At 38.8% G+C, this 21,482-nt stretch overlaps 1 protein-coding gene across 1 annotated transcript in view; it reads right to left on the minus strand.

Moving 5' to 3' along the window:
• LOC101861881 (alanine racemase) overlaps positions 1–21,431 on the minus strand; it is a gene marked incomplete in the record, with an annotated part of 43,648 nt that extends 22,217 nt beyond the window's left edge. The window contains 2 exon segments of the mRNA XM_035969025.1: positions 2,849–2,905; positions 21,112–21,431. Of these exon segments, the coding sequence (XP_035824918.1) occupies positions 2,849–2,868 (20 nt within the window).
• Between the last annotated feature and the right edge of the window lie 51 nt (positions 21,432–21,482).

Below are 21,482 nucleotides of genomic sequence, written 5' to 3' on the forward strand. Positions count from 1 at the left end.
ATATATAATGTGTATGCACACACTCCTATTATATATACATATATACAACATATTTTTACACATGCAGAAAAAACAGGAAGGCATTGTACTGTAAATGCAAGGGATACTTTGAGTAATCAATAAGATTTAGCATTACTTTCACATAGCCATCGACAGATGGCGCAGAAAACGAGTTCTTGTAAAAAATCTCCCGGAGGCCAAGCCTTACAGTACATCCTTACAAGACCAAGATACTAAGGATCAACACCGTCATCATCGATCACATTACCATCTTCAAAAAAGCGCCAGAGAAAGTTGGGTTTCTTTTTACGAACTTAGCCAGCATTATACACAATATTGGGGAACGCAAGCGGACGAAGCGACAAGGACAAGCAAGGCAAGCGATGCGTTCACACACATAAAATCTATTATCTATTTGTGGTGGCCGAATTTTGCTATTCAAAAGGCTTTTTAGTGGCTGCATCGATCGACATGCGGTTTTCGCCAAAAAATTCTTTAAAATATTCTCCAGATCATGTTGCCCTTGGTTTTTTCAGTTTTGAGACAGTTTTGCTGCAAAAAGCTAAATTTCTTTATTTCGTCGATCGCTTTTCTAGGCCGACGCTTCTGTCCAAATTTCTCACAACTAGGTATTGAACAGATAGAACTTCATAATTCTGAGGTAGCAAATTCATCAAAAGCTGCTTAAGATAAATGAAAAAAAAATGGGCTGACACTGTAAGAAATGAATAACTATGGGAGCAAATAAATCAACAGAATAGTATATTATGTGTATAGAGTGGCATCCAATAGATACTTGAAAATGTATTCACCCAATCATCGTGTTAAGCCTTGCACCACCCACTCATACAGTATACAAATTTAAAGATAAAAACATGCTGCATTATCTGACACATCAAATTTTTCATCTGCGGCAGGGGTCGCCTAAGATAACGGTCAATCAAAATTAATCTGAGAAAATCACCCTTGGCAAAATTTTGTGAAGTCCAAGAAACATAAAAAATGTTCGCCCTGGTAATATTTTGAGTTACTATAAGATCATGAAACGAAATTTTCTGTCTATTCTATCGAATCCGTAAGATTAAACGGAGTCGTTATCAAGATATTCATAAAAATGCATTTGATAAAACTTGTTTTGAAACTCAAATTGCCCCAAACTAGATACCGGGCTGGTAGAACATTGTTATTCTAGGGTAGCGATATAGTTATTGATATAATCTTACGGCTCAAGTTCATTAATTGCCTTGCTTTTGATGAAAGAAATATCCATCTATCTGGAAGAGAAGTCGAGGTATTTGCGATTGAAGGAGAGAGTCTCCGGGTTTCATTGATGAAATTTGTTAAAAAGTGGAAGCCAAAGTTTGGTGACTTACAGAGGTGAATTGACATTGGAAACTGTATGCAACTTCCCATTTTTGTACCTTTGATCAACATGATGCAGCAAATGCATTTTAAAAAGGGAAAACAATTATTATAAAGGGTGCTAATACATAAAAAAGCACAAACAAATTTTTTTTTAAAGAGAAAGGAATGAAGAAAATTTATTAGATAAATAAATGATAGAAAAAATAAAGAAAGAAAGAAAAAAATAAAAATTCAAAATCAAATTCGATAGAACTTTTTCAATGGTCAGGAAAATATTGGTTTCTTCAATTTCATTATTTTGACGACCGACTGGCTTCACCACGATGCCACAAAACTAAACTTCTTACCACAGAGATAAAAAAAACCCACCGAATAATGCGCTTTTAGCTACGTCTTTTCTTTCACTTGTGATTGAACTTTGTCGTCTGACATCTCGACCTATTTTAATGCACTTTTGATTTATTATCATATAACCGTGACATCGTTTACTTCACTTGTGACTGAACCATGTTTTCCGACAGTTACAACATGAGAATGCTATACACACACGAACACACAAGCATACACACAACGCAAACATACACACGCACACACATACACACACATACACACACATACACACATAAACATACAAATACACACACTCACACACGTGCGAGCACGCGGACACAGATATACACGCACACATAAACAAACACAGGAAAGCTCTCAACATCAAAACATTGAAATAAATAAAACGAGAGATAGATAGATAGATAGATAGATAGATAGATAGATAGATAGATAGATAGATAGATAGAGAGAGAGAGAGAGAGAGAGAGAGAGAGAGAGAGAGAGAGAGAGAGAGAAAGAGGGGGGAAGGGAGGGAGAGAGAGAGCGTGAGTGTGTGTGTGTGTGTGTGTGTGTGTGTGTGTGTGTGTGTGTGTGTGTGTGCGCGTGTGTGCGTGTGTGTGTGTGTGTGCGAGAGAGAGATAAAGAGAGAGAGGAGAGAGAGAGAGAGAGAGAGAGAGAGAGAGAGAGAGAGAGAGGGGGGGGGGAGGGTAACAAACATAATCATTTGTGCCACAACACGATGAAATCAGATGCTCGTCAATTGTTGGGCATATAGTTATTAAAGCTTTTTCTTTTATTTACGTTTGGGGGAGCGCCCCCCCCCCCCCCCCCCTTTTTTTTTGGGGAGATTTCGAAGTATTTACGATTGAAGAAGGTGAAGGTCGCTTATTGTCGTCGATAAAATTGGCGCTTTAGTGGCCGCAAAGGTTTGTTGACCTCTTAACCTTGAAACTGGAAATTTCCTTTTTTTTGGTGCCGTTGAACGACGTAATTCGATAAAATCCACACTGAAATATGTGTTTATATGAGCATAAAAGGTGTTGTGCCAAAATAAAAAAAATTGATAAAAATTGTTCAACGGATGGACAAATTTGACGAGCGACTGATTTCACCGCGATGCCTCACATTACGTTTGAATTTGATGTACAACCATTTTGCGTGTCCTAACATCCTTTCGAGGAGACTCTTCTGCTTGCTCCAAGCGTTTCTGTGTGGGAATAAAAACAGAGAAAGAAGTGCAAGCTGAGTATATTTCCATTCGTTTGTAACAATTTTCCACACTAGATAATGCCAACTGGTGCGTGTAGTGTTGAGGTTAGGCGCTTTGCCTTGGCATTCAGGAGACCCGGAGTCCGATTCCCGAGTGGGGAGACTTTTTCATCGAGTAACTCGATACCTTTAGCTGGGAGGTTGCGTCCTTCTCAGCCCAGGTAGTCCCTGATAGGCAGGGTCGAAGCGTCTTTCCAAAATTGTCTGAATTGTGTCGATGTAGGTATAAAACACCCACATTAAGAAAAAAAAATAAAACAGCATAATGCGACAGAGTATGCTAAACAAGTTTAGTTGTGTCAGTATTGCTGCCACTGTACTTTCTTTTCTGTTGTTGCTGTTATTGTTGTTGTCGCCATTATCTTTGCAGCCATTGTTGTAGTAGTTGTTTGTAGTCGTTGTTAGTGCTGTTGTCGTAGTTGCTACCGTTGTTGTTGTTGTAATTGTCATTGATATTGATGTTGTTGTTGTTGTTGTTGTTGTTGTTGTTGTTGTTGTTGTAGTAATAGTAGTAGTAGGTGTTGTTGTTTTTGTTGTTGTTGTTATTGTAGTTGTTATTTCTTGTTGTTTTTGTTATTTTTGCTGTTGTTATTGTTGTTGTTGCTGCTGCTAATGTTACCGCTGCTGCTGATGTTGTTACTGTTGTTGCTATTGTTATTGTTGTTTATGGCGTGGTTGTAAGTTCTTTCTGAAATACGTGTTGATAATGCTTCTGTTAAATTGCTTTAGACTGGTCATTTTCGTTCAAACTGTTTATACTGGTATAGCTGAGTGCGAAAGCTCCCCCCCCCCCTCTTTCCCGGGTGCGTGCCCTTTTCTCCTCATTTGCTCAAATCAGACAAATAGTCTGGTCCATGGTAAACCGGAAATACGTCAGAGTTCACTGTCTAGGATAATATAGAAAAAGTCTATGTATGGTCATAAGTCACACCAACATGAGCTCTAAAGCTGTAGATAGTCTTTCGTGTGCGGACCACTGGTCTACAAATTGCATGTGAAACCAAATCGGTAAAAATTGCTCATATACGATACACTTTATAGGCTTTTAGTAGTTTTAAGCCTGTCTTCAGTCTTCAGTCCTATGACTGTCGTTTGTTTTGTCACCATAACAATCAAAACATTCGTATACAGACACTCGTATGTAGTTTTTCCCCCGTAAGTCTATGTTCTAAGATGTCATAGGCAGAGCAGTCAAATGTCAAATGTGTCCTTGACCAGAGTTAAACCCTAGTTATGGTAGCTTCGTGTACACGCTACATTTATAGATTAGAAGTATCCAGGAACTTTGTTGTTGCCAAAATTTGTTCGTGAATGAACTCTAAATTGATAGCACGCTTTGAAAACGGTGATAAAAATGTGGGGTGTGAAAATGGTATGACGTGTCCCAGTTTCGCTCTTTAATTTTTAAAGATGTTTGTTGATTAACCCTCGAAGTACTGTCATTTTGTGAAAGGAGAAGTTGCACGTATACAACATAGCAAGTGTTTAACAGCCTTTCCACAAAAAAAAGATACGTTGTCACAATGAAAGACAAAAATCACAGCTAAGGTGAGCTTAATCCGTGTGTAATACTGAGTGTTGAAATTGTGCAAACCCAAATCGTCTTGTAGCATAACTGTTCGATCGTGTTTAAACCCTGATTGACACAATTGAGATCATTTAGTAAGTGGGCTGTTTCGGCCATGCCTGTTTGGGCCAAGCGAGGCCTTGAGGACTAAAACGTCCCAGCAGAGAGACGAAAATACTCCTCTTTTCTCCATTATTACAAAAATAGCTGTTTGTAGAAGACTGAATTTAAAGTAACATTAGTATACCTCGTTGATTTAATAAAGTCAAATTAGATAAATTTTGCCAACACCCATCCATAATATTAATACTTCAGCCTATTGGAGGTAAATGACGCCAATTATCGAATACCGTTTGGAGTATTGGTACAGTCATTTTTACAGTAATATGCTCGATTTATGTATTCTACAGGAATGTCTGATGTTCTTGTATATAAATATTTTTCATTTGGTGGATATTTATCAATTGATGTGATTAAGTTAAGAAAATCATATAGATATACCCATGTTATACATTTGTAAATGCCTTAAATGTGTAGAAGATTTTAAATATTGCGTTGTGTTCCTGGTAAAACTGTATGTGTCTGGGAGAAAAGGGCTACTGCTGTGTCTGAGTTAAAGAGTTAAAATCTTTTTTGAGCAGAAGTTATCTTTGACTTGAGCTGCTTCTATTAAGGAAATTGAGGTTTTCTGCTGGATCTTTATCCCAGATAAGACATTATCGTACACCTGGACAACACTTTAAATGAGGTACATTCTGACATCCCTTGACATTCTTAAGAACACATTCCACGTAGGTCAAGTGTCTTATCACAGAGGCCTCTGGTCACCGGAGGTTTTTTTTAGCCTAAGCCCCGCGTGAACTTCTTCACAAAAATTTACCACTCCTGACTCATATCGAAACGAAACAAAACAAAACAAAAAATAGCAAAATTAATTAAACAATAATCATAAAATTCTGGAACAAAAGGTGTCACACCACGAAGACCCAAACAAACCTAAGCGTAACTCAAAAAAGCGATCTGGTGATTGTTCCGGGTGAAAACTACTATTTACTACGATTATGGGAGAATGGAATCTCATTAGTATATCCTGAAGTCCAGACACATAGTTCCCACAGAACAATTGTGACTAGTGCTGATCTTGCAAAAGCCAAGGCTGAGGCCAACAACCTGACGGTTCTCAGTGGAGTCAAGGCTCCAGCTACATCCACGCACTGCGTGACACACGGCTTCCCAAAAAGGTGCGGCTCTTTTGGACCAAATTATGGCGAACGTCATAATGAGGATGATGATGATGATGATGATGATGATGATGATGATGATGATGGTGGTGGTGATGATAATGATGATGCTGTTGCTGCTGCTGCTGCTGCTGCTGCTGCTGATGCTGCTGTTGATGACGATGATGATATTGATGATGATGATGATGATGATGATTAGTAGTATTATTATTTGTAGTAGTAGTAGTCGTACTAGTAGTAGTAGTAGTAGTATTTCTATTAGTATTATTAAGGATGAACTGATTTTATTACGAAATATTTCAATAAGGAAAAGCAATGGAAAACTCAAACTAAGTCACGACCAATGAGGTTATAATAGTTCTTTTTATAGCTTCTTTGGTCACAAGTATCGCACCCACAATCAAACTGTATTACTCGTGTTACAAGGTTTCAATGTGGCCACCAGAAACAGCCTGGGCAACATTAATGCGATCAGAGAATTCATCCCCGATGCGTTTCACCATAATATTAATATCAAAGCCCTTGTGGGTTAGTCCTTTTTGCCCAAAGGCTAGCGGAGTAAACCGTACAAATCCAGCAGAATACAAGGGGAAACCACTGCTGTATTTTTCCCAAAACGTCATCGATCAACACACAATGAATGAATATAACGACGAAAAGGGGTGCTCTGTAAGAGCTGCTTAGTCCGGTAGGGCCAGTCATGCACAGCAGGTGACACAAGACCGTCATCTAGATATTGCCCACAAAAGGAAAACTCTACCGAAAAGCATAGCAACCTGGAATGTGAGAACATTGCTACAGAAAGGAAAACTGGACAACATCATGAGAGAAATGAAGAGAATGAATGTTAACATCATGGGTTTATGTGAAGTACGATGGACATAAGCTGGCAGTATATTGACAGACAGCTGTAAAATCATTTGCCCCAGAGGCGACAAAAAAGAAAGATGAGTAGGGGTTATCTTGAACATAATAACATCGAAGACACTCAAAGGGTACCTGACAATAAAAGAGAGAGTTATGCTCGCGAGACTAAAAGGATAACCATTCGATACAACCATCATCGAAGCGTATGCGGCAACCTCAGAAAGCACAGAAGAAGAAATACAGAAGTTTTATGACGAACTAAACCAAGCAAAGACACATTGTAAATCACAGGATATTGTCATAGTAATGGGAGATTTTAAAACAAAAATAGGAATAACTAGACATGAAGACATAGTGGGCCCATATAGACTGGGAACCAGAAATGAAAGAGGATAAGAAGTTTCAGTGACCATGTACCAGTGGTGGGAAAATTTAGAATGAGATTGAAAACAACACACATGAACAAGAACAAGAATATGAAACTTAACATGGCACTACGCCAGTCAAACAAAGAAATGAAAGAAAAATTCAGAATAATGTTAAGAACAAATTCGGCCCGTTAGAAGAAATACAAGACATAGCTTAAAAGGTCTATAATTGAGGCTGAAAAAGACTTCATACCAGAAAAGACAACAAAAGCACAGAAAAAGAAATGAATGACTGAAGAAATTTTTCATCTTAAGGAAGAACGAAGGACAAACAATCAGGAAGAATATGTGAGTCTTCACAAAGAAATCTGACACAAATGTAATCTAGCAAAAGAGACCCAGTGCGAACTCAAAAGATCTGCACAAATTTTTATTTTTTTTTTAAATTAAAGAGGTCTGCTATACAAGAACACTTGGATCAACAGGATCGAAATATCATCATGGATAAAGATAAGATACTGGAACGTTGGACAGAATAATCGGTGACCTGTACAGTGACAATAGAGATGAACAAAGAAGAGTGGAAAATGACAACGATGGCCCACCAATCATTAAGGAAGAAGTTATCAAAGCACTAATGAAGATGAAGAATGAGAAAGCTGCAGGACCTGACATTACCACAGGGATGATTTAAGCTTTTGAGGACTTTGGAATGAGCACACTGACAAACTTCACAACAACATGTATGACAGTGTACATATTCCATCAGACTTGTCAAAATCTATCTTCATAGCTTTACCAAAGAAACCTGATGCAAATGAATGTGAAACTCATCGTACCATAAGCCTCATGAGCCACGTAACAAAAATGCTACTTAAAATAATTATGATGAGAATGCGAAATAAAATTCTCCCAGAAATAGCCCAAGAACAGCGTAGATTTATTGAAGGCAAAGGCACTGTATACGCCATATATCTCATCAGAACAGCAATAGAACGTGCCCTGGAAGTTCAGAAAGATCTTCATGTGTGCTGTATAGACTACACCAAAGCATTCGACAAAGTCAGGCACGACAAGACCATCGACATGCTTGAAGTCCTCAATATTGACGGAAAGGACTTACAGATTATCAAGAACATGCACCAGGATCAAATCGTTGCAATAAGAATAGAAAACGACATGAGCGAATACGTACAGAGTAAAAGAGGAGTCAGACAAGGATATGTGCTTTCACCAGATTTGTTCTCCCGCTATAGTGAAAATATCTTGAGACACATAGAAGAAATCCCAGGTATCTCGATAGGGTGATATAAGGTATACAATCTAAAATATGCATTCGACACAGTTCTTACAGCAGAAGATGAAAAAAACCTAGAGAATCTATTAAATGTCGTCGTGCAAGAGGGTGGCAACATGGGCCTAAGCCTAAACATCAAGAAAACTGACACAATGGTGATTAGCAGAAAAACTTCAACACCAACCTGCAATATCAAAATCAATTATACCACCCTCAAGCAAGTACAACATGTTAAATATTTGGGAACCATTATATCGTCAGATGGGAGATGTTATACCGAAATTAATAGTCACATTTGCCAAACAAAAGCAACCTTCCGCAAAATGAAACAGATACTCACAAACACCAATCTGTCACTGGAAACAAGAAAAAGAGCACTGAAAAGTTACATCGAGCCTATCCTATTATACAGGTACGAAGCATGGACAATTGGAAAGAACAATTGAGGCGACAGAGTTGTAGTTCACAAGACGCATGCTGCGTATCCCATGGACTGCTAGAAAAACAAATGAAGAAGTCTCGGTTGAAGCAAATTGCAAACGACAGCTTATGACGAACACACGAAAACGACATGTAAATTTCATTGGACACTCAATGTGGAAAGAAGCTTTGGAGAATAAAATTGTAACAACAGGCAAGTTTGAAGGAAAGAGAGGCAGAGGCAGATAGTGGGAAAAGATACTGGACAAGTTGACAACATGACTGGGAGCAGCAAGAACAACAGACACCGTTGCTGCAACGCAAGACAGATGAAAGTGGAAGTCCATGATCGCCCACGTCAGTCGGCAAGGCACCGGATGATGGTGATGATCAAAACCCACTGAGTTGATTACTGTTGTTATTCGATGTTTTGGGTCTTTGAAATTAGTGGTTAGCGGTCGAACATAAACGCGATCTTTCACATATTCTCACAAGAAGAAAATCACACACGGTGAAACCTGAGGATCTGGCAGGCCAAGCACAGAGAGCAAGGTCTTGAATCCCTTTCCGACCAATCCTTCGCGTGGGAACAGCTATTCACAAATTAGACACCTCCTATTTCAATTAATGATCACTGACTCATTCCATGTACCGATGCTTAATGACTGAAACATTGTGTCACAAAATCGGTTCATCCTTTTGTACTCAAAATTAAGATAACCCCTCTTTCAAATGGCCACTGTCGCATTCCATAATGACACATGGACTTGAGATCTGAAGCAATGTGCAGTAAGATTGGTTCATTCTTTTTTTTTATCATCCTTTATTATGTTACTGCGTACAGAAGTGTGTGGAGAAGAGCATGTGAGTGTGTGTGTGTGTGTGTGTGTGTGTGTGTGTGTATGTGTGAGTGTGTGTGTGTGTGTGTCTGTGTGTGTGTGTGTGTGTGTGTGTGTGTGTGTGAGAGAGAGAGAGAGAGAGAGAGAGAGAGAGAGAGAGAGAGAGAGAGAGAGAGAGAGAGAGAGAGAGAGAAGTATGTATATGTGTGCACGCCTTTGAGTGTGTGTGTGTGTGTGTGAGTGTGTGTGTGTGGGGGGGGGGGGGGGGGGTCCCTGGGCGCTAGCAAGCTTGTGTATACGTGATGAAACACCAAACTGATGTGCCAGTCTTTAGACAATAAACAAATTCTCTTATTTTATTCAATGCCTTATGGACCCATTGAACAGGTAAATCATAGTAATATTAGCGGCATCGAAAAAAGCTGGAAGGATGCGTTAACGAAACGGGGAAAATTATATACAACTAAAACATTTATCCTGTTGGAAATCCTACTTTCACGTCCCATGGTTAACACGGGGAAATAGTTGCACAGCAGACCTTCAAAATCGCAAACTCTGTTTCAAAATACTTCAATTGGCGAACGGAAGAGGCAACGCGAAAAAAAAATAGTTCCAAAATTAAAGCAAGAAATCAACGGACACAACTGGTCCAAATGTAATTTTGTAGTTGCCCCAGGAGAGTGGGATTGGGTTGGGGTAGCCGACCGACACATTAATTTTGAAAACTCTGAATCAAGGCTGTTACTATCGTATTGTTGTAAAACGCTATCGAAACTCGAAACCCACAAAGGTAACACAAGACGGCTGGGGTCGAAGAAAAATAATTCGACCCCAGCACTCTACGTCAATACAACACCTGCAGTTGTCTAACATAGGCGCCCTCTGTGCACCGAACCTTTACAGACGTTCAGTGGTACTTTGCCCCTTTGGGGGGGGGGGGAGCAACTATCAACCGCGCCAACGCCAGGATTAGTTAACTAGCATTAGCTTGACCAGGCGTTTTAAATGTCCTGCTCTACTCTCTACGTAGTAGGTAGCGGGACAAGCCAGTGAGAGAATTTTAAAACAAAAACAAACGAATAACGGATGATTGTTTGAAATTTGAAACTACATATATATCAACTGCGACACGCAGTACAACGTATAATGATACCACTGTGTTACACAATCAGGATCAAATGCTTACGAACCCGCCGAACGAGATCTTTTTCTTCATCAAGCCTTTGTTCACGTCACATTCATCCTTTTCCGAGCCTTTTCGCATCGTGCGGCTTTCACGGAGCGTATTCCCTAAAAACGCTATTCCCTGGAAGCCCACGATTTAGGCGTATTTTCAAAGAAATTAATCTCCATTGTTTTAAATCATAAACGTTTGTATTTGGAGTCAAAGTAAAGTTCAAATGTATGTCAACACAGGTGTCATTTTTAGGACCATAATATTCACTATCTTTAACAAAAGTCGCCATCAGTACAGAAGAGAGTATAAGGCTTAAAAAAAGGTAAAGCTTTCAAGGCAAATTATACACGCCGATACACAAACTAAACAGTTCAATAGTGTTTCTTCAATTATCTAAACGCCTGTTTACTGTCTAGACAGACATAATCCGTAATATAAGATTTAACTGAAATTATCAGAAAATTCAACAGAACAAGTGAAAACGTACTGTTGTGAGCAGCTTTATGAACAGCTCAGTATACTTAAGTATCGCTTTAGTATACTGCTTTGTTCACCATAAAAACAGCCAGGCAGAGTGCAACCTTGTAGATTGAGCCCTAGTGCAATGTCAGTTTATTATCGCATTTTCAGTTCACTTCTGACACCCCAGCTCTGCACGCCTTTCCTGTTCAAAATTTCTACTGCCGCCTAAAGGTTCTGTATCCTGTGGTGTAATTTTCAGCTAACTGGCACTCCTTGAGAACATGCCTCTCTCATAGACAGAAATATTGCAAACTGTGTCGGATTTACTGAACCCCATGACCTCGTCCACCAGCTTGCGGACCATTTTTTGACCACACTGGCTCTTTGTTCCTGATGCTTCTAGGGTGTTTTTTCGTCGTAAAGAACCAATTACAGGCGAGCCTGTTGGCTTCTTCAGCTTTTCGTTTCATTCACTCAAGATTGCATAATAAGCAGATTCAAGTTTCGTTTTTACTGTAAAAGATGCCAATATATACCCGTTTATGTTTATGATTCCATTATCACACTCAACCACTGTTCCGTTGGTAGCATTGAGTAGTATGTTGAGTGGGTCATGTCGAGTCAAACACCTTCACCTATTGAACAGCAGGGCTGGTTTATACACTTCCAAAACCTGTTAAGTTTCGGTTCCTCTTTTAGAGCCTTCTCACTTAAAACTTTCCACCTTGGGTTTTGTGACTGTTATTTTTTAACAAAGAGAAACAACGAATTGCCTCGTGGAATACGTCTGCAAAGCTAAATCTTTTTGAATAGGAAAATTTATAATCTTTGAGGGGTTTTCCCTCGCCTAGGCTACCGAAGGATGAAAACTCTCTTTAAAAAGTAGACCAACTTGCTTGATTTAGCAAAATTTTGCAAGTGAGAGGTCGATACGGGGCTGTTGACCCTTTTTAAGGGTGGCATATTCAAACTTACAGTTACAATTACGGTTATTACTGATTCATCTTTTGACACTGTACAGCTCTAATAGGTGTACCGTGATTTTCTCTTGCAAACCACACTACGTTTAAATTCTTCCTCGGTGGGGTTATCCTTTAGATAAGCCTTGAATCGGTAATGGCCTTTGAAATACACCATGCTTTCATCAATAAAAATTCCTGTTATGGTTTTTACAGTTTTGAGAATTTTCTTCTGTAGATACGGGATAACCTAAAGGACTTTATCTTTTGAATGTCATGATAAAGCTCTCCGTGATGCACTGGTTGAATAATGAAACGAGAAGCAAGAACTGTAAAGAATCCTTTTCTTTACATGTACATCATATGTCAGCAGAAAGATGAGTGCAAATCAGGGCTTCAAGAGCAGTGGTCGTAGAGAGTCAGTATCTTGAGCATGCCCATGTGAACTAAAATATGTAACACAGAATCATTCCATTTCTACAAGGGAATCTGGTTTCATGGTTTTGCAACGTAAACGACTTGCTAAGGTTTGCATATCTTCACCATTGATCTCTTTCCTTTCTTTTCGTTTTGCTTCAGTTTTATTAAAGTTTATCAACTCCTCTGTAATGACCAATCAATAAATATCTGATGCAAATGTTTTTTGGGCTTTTGATACTTTGAATCTACCGAGTACCAGTGAACTGAGAAACACGAGGAAAGTTGTCTTTCGAACCCGAAACAATTTATCTTTTATCCCTTTACTAATTCTTGTTAATTTTTGTTGGCGTGCGATACTGTCCTTTACAGCTCTACAGCTGCATCCGTTTCCATAGCGTGATTTTAACATCACAGTCAGCCCTATTGTCCATCCTCTCATCATCACTGCCTACGCATTTTCTAATTTCACATATACCCCATTCACTACGGGTCGCTTCTTTAGAAAATCTAACGATTATGCTTTATTGTCAACCGGCATAGCAATGGCGCCCTTTCAACATCATCTTCACCATCCGATCTTTCTATGTATGTAGAGTCTATGACTCGCTTGGGAGTGAGTCTTCTCGGCGTCGGTCTAAACGCCACACCTTTCGGCGTAATAAGTATTTAAAACGTTTCGGAAATGTTCTCGCGAGTGATCTCAGAAATTCACCAGTAAATCGAAAGGTGTTCAAGGTGAACTTCTGACAGCAAGACACAATTTCAAAATGGAATCTGAATAGTTTTTGAAAGTTTAATAGAGAAAAACGCAAAATCAAGCTTTTTGTTGTATGCACAACTACTTGATGCCATGGTGGCATGCGGCGATGTGAAAAGTTGTGAAACAGTGGGCGCCAAAGAGTAGGGCTATACCTTGGAATTGGTGTATAGTATGTATAGTATAAGGTTTTACGGCGCTCGCAACTGCTAAGGTGGAATTGGTGTGAAGAACAGGGCGCCAACGTGGAGCGCCGCGAGGAGAAAAGGTTAACCTACAACGCCTTTCCTTGAAACTCCAAAGGAAAAGGTTGCCATGGCCTCATTAGGGATTTCTTAGCCAAATTACTATTGGTTTTTTATTTTTTTATTTGCTGATTAGTAAAACATGTGGTGAATGGGTTGTCCTGAGACTCATTATATGCAGTCCGTGTTTCTTGTGAGATGTAACTAACTAAAGCATGAATGTTGATGTCTGGAAATCTGATGTGTTTATATTATATCGTGTTGTGTTTTATTTGATAATTCTGTCGTGAAAGAAGACGAGGTGTTTTGGTGTTTAAATTACCTTTTCGTCTGCTGTTTGTTGTTGTTGATTATTTAATTATTTGCCCTAGATTTTTGTGTTGTTTTGGCCTACGTTCTTGCTATTTTTCATTTTGTTTAAAAGTGAGTGTTCCCCCTCCACAAGATCTGCATAGTTCATGTAAATTAAGGAAATGCTATTGTTCTGTGTGAAGCTCCATTGTATGAGATGCTATATCTAAAACAACCTCAATAGAGGAACACCGGGCATGTGTCCCCAAAAATAGTTTTAAAAATACTGAAAAGCGACGCATAGAGTCTAGTTGAAACTTTCACAAGCTGTACAGAATGCACTGCCCTTCTAGACGTATAAATAAAATGGAAATTGTTCGTACATACACGAACCTATTGATCTTTATATAAGGAAATCACTGAAAGTGAAATCGGAATCGTTAGAAACACGCATAGGAGAATCTAGTTCAATAAAATCAACATTTGCGATCGGAGATCAAGCAAAGTTATACTATCTCATATCAAAATTCGTTCTTAACGAACAGATTTCCGCATCCGGCTGATTGCTGCATGTGCGTGCTAGACTGTATTTTGTTTATAGCTTACTATTAATCTCTCTTGCTGATTCACTATCAGCTCAAAAAAACAGTTTTAATGTTTATGACATTATCAATGGTGACATGATTAAAGTAACAGTAAAAATAAAACTATGAAGTTACATCAGCAGAGGCTGCACCTAGTCCTGCTATTGACCCTCAACAACTACAACAGCTCAAGGGTCTCCCCCAAACAAAAAGTAAGCATGCGAGACCAGGGAACTAATGCTGAACTTATTTAGCTAGAATTCAATAATGTTGTTTAAAAAAGAATAAAAATTGGACTGTGACATGTCACTTTTTAAAAGAATGTTTGTATTTTGGTTGGTAAGACACTTAGCTGTGTTAGGTAATACATCTGTGCAAAAATTCACATTTGCTCTTGTAATGGTAGCCGAAATTGCTGTTTTTCTGACCAAGAACCTGATTGGACGGATTTTTTTTTTCTACAAGGTCAAAGATATGCACCGATGAAAGTAAATAAAATACTGTCGAAAAAGAATGTGTATTTCTTTATTGAATGTGTATATGTGGCGATGTTTCTCAGACATGAATTGACTCATTCGGGTCCCAGGTTTGTTAACCTTACTGTACTTACATCCTTGGTGTGAACGGAGTTCCTGTACTTAGCTTAGTGTAGTTTTGGACCACGCAGGAGATAACAAGAGAGGAAAGGTGCACGCATACACACTGAAGTTATAGGCCAGTTTCGGTGTTTACACTGTTTATAAAACGTCCCAAAAAATGTTTGTCAAACAATCGATAGCAACGAGTGTTTCTGTTAAAGGAAAATGTTACTGGTAAAGAGTGTTTTTTCTATAGGAAAAATTCCGTTACCCAAGGTTAGGTTGCTGTTAGGCGGATGTTGCTCTTATCTGGCCTGTCAGCAGCTTTTGACACAATAGATCATGACACTCTCATAAGACGACTAGAAACGTTCTAGTTTCAGGACAACAGGCACTGCATTAAAATGGTTTGTATCGTACCAGGAAGATCGTTATCTTGCCCGTTATTTTCACACTTTATACACACCTGCTGGTTAACACACTTTTTAAACAAATCAATATGAATTACCATATTAGCTATGTAGATGACACGCAAATGTATATTGCTGGCAATATTAACGACATCGCTATAATGAGTAATGAAACAAGCCAATGTATAAAACATTTCAAGCTTAGGATGACCAGCAATAAACTTTAACAATGTGTATATCATCATCATCATCCAATGCCAGACATCGGCGATCATGGTTTTTCCATTCATTTTTGTTGTTGCTCGTATGCTCTCAAAAAAGCTACATTTCCCTGATCTGTCCTTGTTACCAATTTGTTTAGGCTCCCTACGTACGTTGTTCTGGGCCTACCCCTGCCTCGCTTGCCCTCAAGTTTGCCAGTGAGAGCTAGATGTTCAAGACCCTTATGTCTATTCAGGTGTCCCAAAAACTGCATTTGTTGTTTCCGGATTTCTTTTTAACATTGAGCGTCCCACGTGGGCTTCATCAAGCACTACCTCATTTGATTTCTTTTTCTTCCACGATACTCTTACCAGTCTCCTAAGAAACCACATTTCTGTTGCTTCTATTTTATTTTCACTGTCTTTAGTGATTGCCCAGCTTTCACAGCCTTATAGAAGGGTTTACCAAACATAGCTTTTCAGGAGTTTCATTTTGGATTTCATTGAGATGTTTCTATTTTTCAGGATTGGGCTCATTTTTTATTGAAACTAGCCTTAGCCATTGTAGTTCTCCGTTTTATTTCTGTGGAACATTTGGCACCAGACGTTATCATATATCCTAGATATTTAAACTGTTGGACTTGATTTTATCTTTTCATCTTTGCTAATGAGATTACAACTAGGATTTGCTGCTTTTTTGGATATTACCATGCATTCTGTTTTCTTTACATTCAACAATAATCCTTTACGTTGACTTTCTGTTACAACAGTATCTAGAAGCAATTGAATGTCCTTTTCGGTGCCTGATATTAAAACTGTGTCATCTGCATATCTGATGTTATTAATATTTTCTCCATTTACTTTGAGACCTGGACATTCTTCTATGTTTCTAAGGATTGTTTCGCTGTTCATGTTAAAGAGGTCTGGTGACATAACACATCCTTGCTTCACTCCTCGCCTAATCTGCTTTAACAATATGAGGAAAAACAGACATTATTCTCATTTTACATAGCTACATTATAAGAAAGACACCAATGATAAACGTCAAAGTTAATAGCCACAACATTATCCAAACAAAATCCAACTTGATATAGTTCTGGACCCCAATGTGCCCATGTCCTTCTTCGTAATTGTAAGCATAAGAAATTACTTTTGACGAAAATATAGCTAAAAATACTAGCACTAGAAACACCACTCGCACGGTCAAGACAAGATTTCTCTAATTCTTTACTTGCAGAACTTCCAAATAATTTTCATCGCCTCCAAATTGTTCTGAACCATACTGCCCGATTCATGGAGAAAGAAAGAAGACAATAGATACCATATGACCTCAATCACATTGGTTACCCACAGACAAACGCATTATTTACAAGATCTGTCTCTTGTGTTTTCCATCTCACAACGGGCTTGCAACAGCACTACATAGTTGCATTTATACGTATGCTCCAACGAAGCAACTACGATTAGTACAAGACAAAACTGTGTTAATTGAATCAACTAGCCATACGTTGTATGGCCAGGGCTCCTTCTTTCCTTTTGGTACCCAAGTCTGGAACATGTTATCATAGAACACCGGGGAAGACAAATCTATGAATACATTTCAGAAAAAGATAAAACACCATATTTTAGTTACACCGGCCTATCAAAAGAACAGCTATATTTTACTGCAACTGCTGAACGAGAGTGAAAAAGGTAGCGCGCGCGCGCGCGCGCGCGCGCGTGTGTGTGTGTGTGTGTGTGTGAGAGAGAGAGAGAGAGAGTGAGAGAGAGAGAGAGAGAGAAAGAGAGAGAGAGAGAGAGAGAGAGAGAGAGAGAGAGAGAGAGAGAAGGGACGGGTGGGGGGAGAAAGAGAAAGAGATACACAGACAGAGAGAGAAAGTCAGGAATAAAGAAAGAAAGTGAGAGAAAGAGGAAGAGAGGAATAGAGAGAGGAATAGAGTGAGTGAGAGAGAGGGAGATGGAGAGAAACAGAGAGAGAAAGAGAGAGAGAGAGAGAGAGAGAGAGAGAGAGAGAGAGAGAGAGAGAGAGAGAGAGAGAGAGAGAGAGAGAGAGAGAGGAAAGGGAGGGTGAGAGTCTGCTAGATCACTGTGATACCTTTGCACACTTCTAGTACCAGAATATAATTCTTAAAATGTTCTGCTTTTGTCAACTGATATTTATTTCACTGTAAATGTATCTTTTATTTTTTGGGATTGCTTACCGTATTTTATTTCGTCCATACTTCTAAAATTATTTACATAAATTGTGTTTATACATTTTTATTCCGTCTATATTTTTCAATTTTTACTTACATATACGTTAATAAACATATTATTTGTATCGTTTTATAATATGCATTTGTGCATACATGCTGTATGGATTTTTAAGCCATTGTAGTATTATAGACTTATGCTGTGGTCCACCCGACCCTTTTGACAGATATGTATTATGTATGTATATATATATATATATATATATATATATATATATATATATATATATATATATAAAATATATATATAATATATATAATATACATTATATAATGTAGTATATTTATGTATTTATGTATATATCTGACTCTCTGACTCTTTGCATTTTTTTCTTCGTCTGTCTCTCTTTCTCTGTCTCTATCTGCTTGTCTATCTTTTTGTTGGTGTGTCTGTTTCTTTCTCTGCCTGCTCTCTCTCTCTCTCTCTCTCTCTCTCTCTCTCTCTCTCTCTCTCTCTCTCTCTCTCTCTCTCTCATTCTCTCTCTCTCTCTCTCTCTCTCTCTCTCTCTTTTTTTTTCTATCTTCTTTCTATCTGTACCTCTCTATCAAACTTGCACTTCTCCAATTCCCCACATCTTTTTCTTGTCGCATTTAAAAGCAGGGTAAGAATAAAAATTGCCTTTCAAGTTCGACCTTAGATATCATTTTCCAGGTGGCCTAGAGGTTAAGGTGTTGGCCTCTCATTCAAAAATTGTCTCCTTTCACCTCCTTTCCTGCTCTCTAGCAATGTTCTGTTGTCTGCTTTCATTTCCACTTTCTGCCCCCACCCCCTCACCTCCTTTGCCCCCTCCTCTGGGCTCCTGACTCTTTCTGCCGCCTTTCTACTGCTACTCCTTGGCTCCTCCTTACTGCTGTCTTTCTGCCAAACCCCTGATCTTCTGGTTTGAAAGATCTACACCTAGCCTTCTTGGACAAGGGCGAAAAATCTCAGAGGGCCCGTGTGCAAGTAGCGCACGTTAAAGATCCCTTGGTGGTCTAAAATCGATAAGAGTAGGCTTCGGCCGCCACTCAGGCAAAGTTCTAAATTTCCTTCAAACTGAAAATATTAGGTGTGTCCCGCGCGCTCATATGACCTTATGCAGTTGCGAGCGCCGTAAAACACTTTACAAAAACAAACAGATTTTCCAGGTCCTCGTAAATAGAGCTCTTAGTGTGTGAGTGTCTTATCTCTCGCGTGTTCCCCAATTAAAGAGACATAACAACCCCAACTCTTACTGTGCTTACAGAGGCATTCGAAGTCGAACATATCAACTATTGACAGTTTGCCCAAATATAGAACTACAAAGGTCTACCTGCTCACTTCCTAGTTTTGAGGAATTTGACATTAAACATTTCTGATTTTCGTGTGTCAAGCTTTTTTCAAAAGCAGTTCTTTGAATATTTTGATAACAACTACGAATAATCTTACGATTTTAATAAAGCAGATATAAAATTAATCGGTTTCTGACCAAATGGTCACAGTCACTCAAAAGAACAGTGTAATTCTTAGGCATCGCAATGTCAAGTACCTGTATTATGTGTGACCGCGTGCGTTTTTTTATGTGTTGATGTATATAATTTGTCTGTGTGAGTGTGTGCGTGTGTGTGTATGTATGTGTGTGTGTGTGCGTGTGTGTGTGTGTGTGTGTGTGTGTGTGTGTGTGTGTGTGTGTGTGTGTGGGAGGGGGAGGGGTTGCCTCCTCACATGAATAAAAAGAAAAAGACAAAAACACAAATAAAGAAGGAAAGTCAAACAAATCTTTCAGTTAGACTGAACAAGGGACTACAGAACGTGTGTTTTATTTGATCATAATATTGTCAGATTCTTTTCCTTATCAGCATCGAGCACTAAAAAAAGTTCAGCCATCTTTCAAATACCCACTACACTGTTTTTAGATTTATGTTTTTAAAAAGCTTGTAAGCCAGGGTAAAATGTACCTCGTCGCTGTCGCAAACAATTCAAATTTCACGATGCTTAGATTTTTTTAGTCTCCCAAATCTCTACCATAGAACAACATCACCAAAATGCAGTTTAATACTATGGTCAAGGCTTACAATTTTCCTTTTTCTCATGATTTCTGATAGGAACAACACAACAAAAACAAATTTTGGTCTCTGGTTTTAATAGTACTCAAACAGACTTGAGTGGATTGTTAGGACATAGACGAACTACATTATAGTGCGGTCAAAGATACATGGCGCAACTTATTGTCAAATATCTCCAACTATAAAAAAAATAGGCTCTCAAACTTTTACACAATGACTTGTACCAGTTTGTCTTAATAGATCAACATTTTCGTAAAGAGCTGTTAGCTGTATTCTAGAACATTTCTTAAAAAGCACTAATTTTTAAAAAAATTGAATGGTTTCTACTGATTTTGAAATGTTTACATTCCATGAGCTGGGACAGTATCGCTTTTAAAATCAAGTCTGTCCTTTGTTCTAATCAGGACACTACGCTTCTTGAACGCATGTTTTCCGAACCTTTAGTGCAAAAAAAAGTTCACGTTAAATCATTTCTTTTAAATACAAGTTTTTCCATAAAAGAGTGTCACTGTTTAGCTGTGACGTAGGTCAATATGGGTATTCAAAAATCTGTGTGAGAGAAGTGGGTGTTTTGGTAAGTGTTTTACGGTACTCTCTACTGTATATTGTCATATGAACGCGAAGGACAAATTAAGATTTTTTGGTAGGAATTAGTTTTGAATTTAGCCCGGGTGGCGGCCGTAGCCTACTCTTATTGATTTTAGAACCACTAAGGGTTCTTCAGCGTGCTAACTTTCACACGGGACCTCCGAGAATCTTTCCCCTTTATCCGAGAAGGCTTGGTGTTACATCTTACATACCAGGGATATGGCTGAAAGACAGCATTAAGAAGGAGCCCAGAACAGGGGAGAGGGAGGCGGGAAAGAAAGAGGAGAGGAAAGCAGATGATATAACAGAATTAGAGAGCAGGAAAAGAGAATTTTTTCAGAAGTACTTTTTCCGTCGCAGTCAGGTTTCCAAACCGAGGGACCTATTGAATGAGAGGCGAACACCGTACCTCTAGACCACGAGAGCCCCAAAGATTTAAAATCTAGCCTCATTTATCGTAGAAAAAAAATCAGGTTGCACCAAATTGACAGAAACTGTTGTGCAAAGTATGGAGGACATTGATTCACCCGTTAAAACTATATTTGGGGATAAGTTGCGCCAAGACAATTCTTGGCCGCACTATAATCAGCAACTTACAGTTCTTAGAATTGAAGACTAGATGAACTTTCCGAAGGGATCAAAAACCTCCTCATCCGTCCTCGAACTTTCACAACTCTGTCTAAGGGGGAGATCCTTTTGTCACTCTTGTCCTTATATACTGCTTTTGAGTGGAAGGGACAATCTTGATGTTATCATCCAAGTACATGTAACCTTCGCTTGGAATCTACTTTCTTGTTGCATTGGTCCAAACTGACCTCTCAGCTGTCTTATCTGTAGCGCGTTGGCAACCTGGGGGGAAATTTCCGAGGTTGTTAAGCTCTATGGAGTCAGTTTGCATGTATCAGCTTTCTCTCTGTCTCTCACTCCTCTCTCTCTCTCTCTCTCTCTCTCTCTCTCTCTCTCTCTCT

Source organism: Aplysia californica, unplaced genomic scaffold, assembly GCF_000002075.1.
Source record: "Aplysia californica isolate F4 #8 unplaced genomic scaffold, AplCal3.0 scaffold00106, whole genome shotgun sequence".
NCBI lineage: Eukaryota > Metazoa > Mollusca > Gastropoda > Aplysiida > Aplysiidae > Aplysia > Aplysia californica.